General features: G+C 42.3%; 1 protein-coding gene across 2 annotated transcripts; it reads right to left on the reverse strand.

Annotated features, from left to right (window-relative positions):
* Positions 1-105: 105 nt before the first annotated feature.
* tecra (trans-2,3-enoyl-CoA reductase a) lies at positions 106-6,578 on the reverse strand. Of its 2 annotated transcripts, none has more exons than XM_035180698.2 (11): positions 5,944-6,578; positions 5,195-5,246; positions 5,069-5,113; positions 4,866-4,969; positions 2,856-2,971; positions 2,465-2,570; positions 2,252-2,324; positions 2,120-2,163; positions 1,967-2,024; positions 1,801-1,889; positions 106-1,243 (listed from the first exon to the last, which is right to left on the reverse strand). In XM_035180698.2, the coding sequence occupies exons 1-11, from the start codon at positions 6,109-6,111 to the stop codon at positions 1,070-1,072; spliced, it is 1,029 nt and encodes a 342-aa protein (XP_035036589.1). In that variant the 5' UTR covers positions 6,112-6,578; the 3' UTR covers positions 106-1,069. The 2 variants fall into 2 exon arrangements, with proteins under 2 accessions (XP_035036589.1, XP_035036590.1); XM_035180699.2 differs by having other exon boundaries at positions 5,195-5,765; positions 5,944-6,080.
* Between the last annotated feature and the right edge of the window lie 2,871 nt (positions 6,579-9,449).

The following is a 9,449-nucleotide window of genomic DNA, read 5'->3' on the forward strand; positions in this document are numbered from 1 at the left end:
GTCTGATGGCCCTTTCAGTCAATCAATATTGTAAACAAAACTTCCACTGCAGATAACATTTCTGCTCAACGCTGCCCTCTCACATTCAAATTACAGCAGGACTTCTTTTTTCAATATCACCCAAATTCCTCATTTATTAAGGAGGCTCAGCTGATGCAGCCTTCTGTGAAATTTAAAATAGGTTACAACAGCTTTATCTTTTTGGTTTTGAATGAATTTTCCCCAATATCCTGTATATGAATTTAACCCTGCACAAATTGTCAGATAAGTACAAAACAATAACAGGTTGGAAAAAGCTAACTCCACGAAAAATGCACATAACACACTGATAAAAGTTTGATGACTGAAACGTGGTCTTTTTGCTTTTTCAGCTGAATAGCTTTTGCAATGTAATTGTCCTGTATGACTAAGAGGTGTATTTTTGTGCGGACGTGTCTGTGCACGCTATAAACAGTGTTGTTCTCTCTGTTACTTTACCTATGCCAGAAATACACTCATGCTCAAGTACAGACAAACGTTAAGCCACGGTGAAAAACCCGGGAATCGGAACACAAGTTCTAATCCAGATCTAACAGCAGTAAAATAATGTGTAGGTCAGTTGGATCTGTCAGATCAGTGCTGAGCTGCGTGAGGCCACAAAGTTGTCAGCTCCAGGCTGCAAACTAGTTTGACAATGCAGATTAGCCCCTTTGTTTGCCAGCTCTGTGGGAAACTTCACTGATTGGACTGCGGACAGCTACGGACATAATGCAAACAAAACTCTACATCACATATTTTACGACTCATCAAAGTAGCAAAATAAAAAGGATATGTCTTCATCTCTGTCTTCAAATTCACATACATTAAATTAAGACTGTTCTGTATTTCCTTCAGTCCCGCATTCACCAGTCTGTAACTGCCACTCCTCATAATGGATGGACACGTTTCATGGAGTTCATGTGATCAAGATGTTTCCATGCCGTTCACCTCAGGAAACAGTCTGACATCCAAATGGATGGAGGAGGGCCACAAAAAGGACCCAGTCAGGGAGGAGCTGGGGTGTGTGTGGTGACCTTTGTTTCCTCTGGCTCTACAGGATGAATGGGAGTATGGACGCGCGCAGGGTTGGATAATCTCTGAACTCCTTCAAGTAGCCGCGGTGTTTGCCTTTGGCCCACACGGTCATCTGGATGAAGGCCACGAGAGTGAAGAAAGCCACAGGCACACACTGGGTCATCACTGTGAAGCCGATCCAGGAGCCCAGCTGTGAGCAGGGAGTTCACACACACACACACACACACACACACACACACACACACACACACACACACACACACACACACACACACACACACACACACACACACACACACACACACACACACACACACACACACACACACAGTGCATTGAGATTCATGGTAAAAGTGCAGGGTGTAACCAGCAGATGGCAGCATCATATATTACAAGCCCATAAAAGACAGTATCGGCTGCTGGGGTTGTATATACAGTCTATAGTAATTTATAGTTGGCTTCAATACTTTAATGCAAAACATGATTTGAGCAATTAAACAGACTAAAAAGGAATTTGAATAACATCTTTAATTCACAGGTTTGTTATTATAAATCCAAACTTTTAAATAATTTATTATTCATGTAAAAAGATTTAAAAAATCATAGAATATTTATTTAAAAAAATTCATAACATTTTCAAATTTTGTATTCAAATGTAATTAAATTTTTCATGACAACATTCCAACATTATATATTTTTAAATCACATTTGTCTGAAAATGATGAGTGGATTTGTGTATCTTCTCACCTCGTACGTGTAATTCGGACAAGAAACGAGCCAAAAAATCCACGTGAATGGATTTTTCGTGGGATAAGGAATCTTCTTAGATTTTGAACCTGAGAGGGAAACACAGATTAATCGTTGCCTTTGCCCTGAAATGAACACCATTATATCAGTGGTACAAAATTCAAACCTGTAATTTTGAGGTTACGTAGTGCAATGTGGATGGAAAAATTCCCCAGTTGACAGACCTGTGAGAAAGATGAACATCTATGAAACTGTAATTTATCTGGAAGAAGATTTCTCCTGAGCCAGAAAGATGCATCTTCTACACGTGAAAACTCACCAAGAAAATATAAAGACCTGCGTTCACCTGCTGCGTCCCATAATCTGTTGATGTTTCACACAAACAGAGATCAAGCTGGATGTCGACTACAACTGATGAGTTCAAGTGAGAATCGCAGTGTTCAGCACTTACAGGGAGGGGTGTAGAGAGGGTGGTTAATGTAGTACGCCATCCAAGCTGCAGTGCACCAGTAATAGCCACAGTTCTGGAATAGAAAGGGGGCTATAATAAGTTAAAGTGTCAGGGCAAGGCAGCGGCTTCGCGTACATTTGATGCAGATTTCCAAGGACAAGAACACAGAGCTCAAGTGTGAATATCAAAGTTCAGAGTATGCGACACGCTCACCTTGAATATGTTTCTGAGAGGCATGGTCCCGTGGGAGATACGATGGACGAACAGCGTCTCCAAAATCCTTTTGACGTAGTGGAGGGAGTGACACATGGAGGCCAAGCTGCAACAGGACACACACACACACACACACACACACACACACACACACACACACACACACACACACACACACACACACACACACACACACACACACACACACACACACAGTCCCATGTTGAGCAATGATTTATACATCGTCCACCTGCAGTCAATTATACTTGGCCCTGACTCAGTGTCAACATTGTAATATGCTCCACAACTGTTTGCCATGTTGAGCGGGGGCATCTGTGCAGAGACACACTGCGGCAGCAACCAGACAGTTCCCTGAAAACACGACACTCACTGTACGACCCACAATTTGCTGCTGGTGAAGTCATATTTCGGAGAGTAGATGAAGGGGAGACGGAAGTAGAACATTAAGTAGATGATCAGTGGACCTACGCACTCTGACAGGAACACCTGCAGGGAGCAAAGAACAGACAGAGGTGCTTAAAAAATGTCTGCGAACAAAACACACCAGCTCTAAAGTTTTGTTTCTTTAGTAGAACATATGTTTATCATCCATGTTTTATCTGTGTCACTGCCTAGGTTCTCAAGGGAGCTGGAGTCAATCCCAGCTGACACTGGGCGAGAGGCGGGGGGGTACACTCAGGAGAGGTCGCCAGTCAACCACAGGACAACCAGTCACACTCACATTCACATCTAACTTTCATTGTGTTTGAGTACCTACAGTAAACCACATAGAAAAGCCAAACCACTAACCACTTCTCCACCGTGTCGTTTTACACACCAAACATCCATCCATGCATTACCTCCAAGGTAATAGCAGGATTCAATTTAAACCAATCTACTTTTTGTTTTCCACTTTCTTTTTGGGGGGGTTTCAACATTTTCACAGATTTCTCAAAATAATTCATGGTTCTTGATGAAAACAATCCAACATTTATATCCAAGGATATAATGATAAGGATATAGTGAATTGAACTCTGCCATTCTAGTTATCTATACTGTTTATCCTTTGAGGAGCCAATCCCGGCTGACTGTGGGCGACAGGTAGGATACATCTTACACAGGTCGTCGACGTCAGCAGGGTCAACATACTCTCCAATTAACCTAACCTGTATGTATTTGGACTGTGGGAGAATTCCGGAGAAAACTCATGCAGACACTGAGAGAATATGCAAACTCCACACAGGAAAGGCCCTGGTTGAAAAGGGAATCAAACAAAGAACCTTCCTGCTGTGAGGCGACAGTGCTAACTACCGTCCACACTAACCAGTAAATCATTTCTCCTTGTCAGAGCAGCACTCTGCCAGTCTACACTCCCTGCCAAAGGGAGAACATGTAACTGACACCAGCAGGTCTCAACCCAACCACAACCCAACTTGTCAAGTGCACCTCAAAGCAAAAAAATTCAGACTACTTCTCCTCAGCACTGGCAACAATTCAATGTAACAATAATAGTATTTAACATGTACCCACGGAGCAAATAAGACACTAAGACACCTTGTAATACCAGCTTTCCACAAATTATACGATCAAGAGGAGCTGCAAAGCTGACAAGGAAGTCGATCCCTGAATCAGCACGTTAACCAGAGCCCTGGCTCAGCGTGCCTGACCAACAGCTACCGGTGATCTCTGCCGGGGCACCACCCTGCACCCACCGGCATCGTAGCCGAACGCCTGGCACGGTGCTGAGGGTTGTGTCAGTCGGTTTGGTAAAGACAGGGAATGTACAGCATGTGTGGGCAAGAGAGAGCAAAGAGGTGCAGCGAAAGGCAGGTGAGAGGTCATAGGGATAAACACCTTTGGGAGAAATGGGGCCACGAGATTATATATCCTAGGACACAGGACGGGCACAGGGAGAGGTGAGAGAAAGACGAACCACAGCAGAGCACCACTATCTGTCACTGTGCTCTGATATTTGTATTCAAGGCAGAGAAGAGTGTGTGCTTATATTGAAAATGCAAGAATTCTAAAAGACCACACCAGTGGTTTTGCATGCTCTTAATCCACTGAGAGAAAATTGTTTGTGCTCTGCAGACCAATTTGAAAAGCAGGCCGCTGCATTCCAGCGCTAGTTTGTCATAGCCAAATCATCCCCAGAAAGCGAGCATGGTTTTCTTGCAGCATAAACATTGATATTCAGAGGATTACATCTCAAAGCATCCTTGGAATCAGCAACAAACTGAATTACCATACTCAAACCTTGGCAAAGACCAGTTCATTTCTTATGAATCAATACCAAATGAAGGTAGGAATAAATCTAAAAACACATCATATAGTGAACCATAGCTCACAGTGAAGCAAAGCATCAGCTAACACATGCAACACTTCCTAATAACGCACTCACAGTTCCCCATGTGAGCTGGGGTCCGAGGTCACTGAAGTAAAAGCTGGCAGTGGTTCCCACAGGAAGTGTCTGCAGAACATCCTCATCCCTGAGACACTTGGCCTCTGAGAAACGGGACAGATGAGCGCGGACAACATCAGATAACACGTTGTTCAACAGAGTTGGACATATCTGTGGAGGTTATTGGGACAAAGCACACGTACTTGGATCCAGACGCAGAGATTGTCTGGCGGGATACCACTTTTGATCTGTGGGAATGGAGAGATTATTATCTGATGTAAACCAAAACCAACCACATTAAACACGTTATCTTCATTTATTAAACTTACACGATTTGTGGAACAAGGCTTTAATATCCAAGATGGTGGCAGTTGGCTCCACCTGCAACCAAAACCCACACAGAATTACTATCAGAGACATTAGTGAGCTGAATATATAAGAAATATAAAATACTGAGAACTAAAAAATACAGTCATGAGTGTTACTGTATTTACTGCAGAAGTTGTCGTTTCTTTTGGAATGTGTCAGACTTGCATTTTGCCGTTTTCATTTGCAACGTGATCCCTCCTGTTGTTGATGCGACTCTGCACATTTACACAAGCTGCTATAAACATGCGTGTCTCTTGCTCGCCTGTTGGCCCAGTGCAGAACAGAAGATTCCAGCCTGATGAAGAGGGAATTCTCACCTCTTAACTGCAACCCCGGCTCAATACAAAAACCTGACTGATAATGGCTGCACTTGACCAGGCCGCCTGTGAAGCAGATGATTATCTTTAAAATGACCCGTCTGCTAACAGTGATGACTCTGTGGTTCTTGAGCTGAAACAAACACGGCTCCTCTTACTCCACTGGAGAGTATTCACAGTCTCTGCCCGTGCTGCTTTTAGCACAGACGTGTGACTGTTTAAATAAAGGAAAAAAATGAAACAGAAATCACTGATAGGTGATCAAATCTGACGCATTTAAAAAAATTACTTAAATAGCTGTGATCAGAAGTTATTTTGAGTCCTGCAAAATCATTATGCTCAAATATAAATGCTGGGTGTAATCAGAGACCCTCCATCATGGTGACGCTCACCTTATCCAGCAGTAAGAGTTTCTCCTTGGTCTTCAAGTCCACAATCTCCACCTCAAAGTAAACGGTCCTTTTGGCCTTTTTGGGAGGTTTCGGTTTTGGCCTCGGTGTGGATTTCTTCTCGGAATCTGCTGTCGTCACATTCTTTGCCTCTAAGGCGAGTACATCCATGATGAGGTCTGATCCCAAACCTCAGCCGCCTTTCAAAAGAATCTGTGATCGCGTCCCCTGAAGCCTGTTGTCCTCTCACGTCTTTCCTGTGCAGCCGCTCCCAGCTCTTCCTCTCCACAGACCTGCCAGTCCAACTAAAGTGTCTTCTTCGGTGTCTTCTCGGAATAGCTCCAGAGGAAGAGTGACGTGTGTGAGACCATAAACAACTTTTTTTTCCAGTATATTATGAAGCGGGTGAGGAGAGGTGGTCTGAAAGCGTGAAGTGAACCTGCTCCTCACCTGAATAGCTGCCTCTTCATGATCCACAATACCCCCTGCCCGTACACCAAACCCCCTTCAGGCAACAAAAAAACGCACCGAAGACGAAACCGGAGAGCCCTAAGACATAATCCAAAGAGCGCCATCTACAAGGCTATATATAAGTTGCCTGATTTGCTCTGCAGCGACCTGGTAACCTTGGGAAACCATGTAGGCCTATAGCCGTGCCCAGTGTCGAATGCCAGTGTGCTCTCATTAGACCTACAAGACACAACTCCGGTTTTTCCCTGCTCCTCGCCTGGATACACAGAGGTGGAGCCCCATTAAAAGCCTGATCCACGGGATGAAAAGACCTCTACATGCCAACACCATGCACATCCCCCCCTCCTCCTTCCCCTGACCACCTGTGAGCCTGGTATTCTTTTCTCCTCCTGACCTCCAGAACACAAAAAGACAAACATGTTTATTTCGGGGTCTCCTACATGTGTGGTTCAAGGTTTAGAAGGAGCCAAAAAAACTGCTTCCAACATAACTTCAAGGAGAATGGATTTTTTTTGTGGCGGGAGGCGGGTTTAGAAAATGTTGATTGGGAGAAGATCAGAGACGCCTTTCATCACGCAGGGTCAACTGAATCATTGCACATAGCCAACTGCATATCTATATTCTATGGTCTATTTATAACCAGGAGTCCGAGCCAGCAGCGGGCAGTGCTATAACAGTTTGCAGCCCTGGATCTTTTTTTCCCTCAGTCTTATATAATAAAAATCCCTCTGCTAACGCTAATCATTTTTATACTAATGGCCCGGAAACAATGAAATGCATGTGTAAATATTTCTAACGTATGCTGAACTGCAACCAGCCTCTTTTTTAAAGGTCGTAACACTTGGGTCTGACATGTGAGGAATGCTATGACAGGCTGCTCCACGGGCTCAGCGATCCTCTGTGTCACATTTGTTTAAACACTGTTACGCTTACATCTAATTTATGTGAAGATGGCTTTAAGAAAAATAGATAAATGTAATATTTCCCTTTCTGTGACTGCAACAGGTCAACACACACACAACTAAACATTCCAATATAAAATATTAGCTCTATGAGATACCTTATTCAACTTTTTGTGATTCAATGAGCTTGTGATTTGATGTGGTTTTAGAGTCTGTAGTTAATGTCCTGAGTCAGGACATAGGCTGGGTGAGACCGCTCTCACTCTGGACATAATGTATTTCAACTTGTGGCCTCTGAGGGGCGCTATAGAACACTCTACCGCCAGTGATCAAGCAGGCCCAAGGTTGATTATTGTCATTTTGTAGGCAGATGTCTGTGCTGCTGTTGTTTTATACTGAAAGATGTTTCTAATAATATGTCCAGTAAACCTTCATGGATGTAGAATTTATTGCAGGATGATGTTTTGGACTCTATTGATTTTGGCTAGATGCTAATACACTTGGCAATTTTGGGGATTTGGTTTGTAAAAACTCCCACACACTTTGTCTAACCATTCAAACATAAACACATTCGGCTCATTCAGGACATTTTTGCTGTCACTTTTTATTTTTCCAACTCTTCATACTTCAGATTTTTGGGCTTAAGTTGGCAATGACCTCTGTATGCTTTCACCAATTTCAACCATTCAAACGTCAAAATGTTCATCTTGTTCAGTATATTGCAGCCCTCAATTTTATTAGGGCCCGAGCACCGATAGTGCGAAGGTCAGATGCTTTTTGTTTGATTATTCAGGAAAATTAATCGCATTTTTGACAGCTTGAACACATTCGAAAACTCACCAACCTTTGGGGGCGTGTCAGACCTATGTAAAACCTCCTAGAGCTTTCATCAGATCGATTTTAAATTCAGTGAGTGTCATCTCAACTCTATGGAGATTAAAACTACCTAAATTTGTTTGTGTACGTCACATGGTCTGACTGTGGCATGAGGTCATAACGTTTGATGATTCGCCAAAAAGGAGGGATTTATTACTCCTCTGTGCATTGTCCAATCAGCATCAAACCTCTTTCACATGACCACAGTCCAGCCCTGAACAGATCTATATGTCAATATTGACTCATTTTCACAGCGCCACCTGCTGGCGACAGGAAGTGACATGTTTTACATGCTCCTGGCTGCTTTACAATATACAGCTCAAATGAGTTCATACAAGTCATAGGACCATGGTCAGAATTGTGACATTTCCTCAAACCGTGTAAACATTGAGGTACAGCGAAGGTTCATCCTTGCCAAAGGAGACCAAGTTGTCATAACTTCACTGTGCGTTGTCCAATCAGCACCAAAATTCTGTCACATGATCAGTGTCCCGGCATGAACAGCTCAATATGTCAATATCAACTCCGGGTCATAGCGCCATCTACTGATTTGTCCACTGTGCATTGTCCAATAAGCACCAAAATCTTCACCTATGATCACAGTCCCAGCTTATTCTTCATATCAATCAGTCTATTAAGTATATACTGTTATATTTCTATATTTATTTTGTTGATTTAGCTATGGTTAGCTGGCCAGAAAAAGAAGCTAGCCAGCTAACAGCTAGTTAGTATTGTAGATATTTCTCTTTCTCACGAGTAATGGATTGTAAAATAAGATTACATGTATCTAATGGGTAAAAGCAGCTCTGTGAAATGAATGGTAGGTGTTCCGTAGTGAATACATACTGTTTGGGTCATTTTTGACCCATGTGTGTAAAAGTGATGTAGAAATACAAAATTTATGTTTGTTTATAAAGTAAGAAAGGAAAATAATGATTTGTGGTCATCAAAAACGAGATGTTTAATGAATACTTAGAATGTTAAATGATAAAATACATTCATTTCAAAGATATAGAAAAGAAACACTCATGCATGAAATAACAGGAAATGAATACGGGTCATTTTTGACCCATGTTGTGCATTAGAAGGGTAGTGATACAATATTGATTTTTATTCAAAAAGTAACAAAGGAAAAAGTTAAATAAGGATTAAACGGGGAATACCTGAAATACTGAATGATGAAATTAATTCACTGCAAATATATAGAATATAAAAACTGAGCTGGGTTTTTGAAAGAATAACTCTTGCTTGTGACTTACC

This window comes from Hippoglossus stenolepis, chromosome 16 (assembly GCF_022539355.2).
Source record: "Hippoglossus stenolepis isolate QCI-W04-F060 chromosome 16, HSTE1.2, whole genome shotgun sequence".
Taxonomy (NCBI): Eukaryota; Metazoa; Chordata; class Actinopteri; order Pleuronectiformes; family Pleuronectidae; genus Hippoglossus; species Hippoglossus stenolepis.

Coding starts and splice junctions, on each gene's coding strand:
- tecra (XM_035180698.2), bottom strand. CDS start 6,111: ATGGATGTACTCGCCTTAGAGGCAAAGAATGTGACGACAGCAGATTCC. Junction 2,571..2,855: donor AGCAAATTGTGGGTCGTACA/GTGAGTGTCGTG, acceptor GTCCTGTTGCAG/CTTGGCCTCCATGTGTCACT. Junction 2,025..2,119: donor CAGGTCTTTATATTTTCTTG/GTGAGTTTTCAC, acceptor TCTTTCTCACAG/GTCTGTCAACTGGGGAATTT.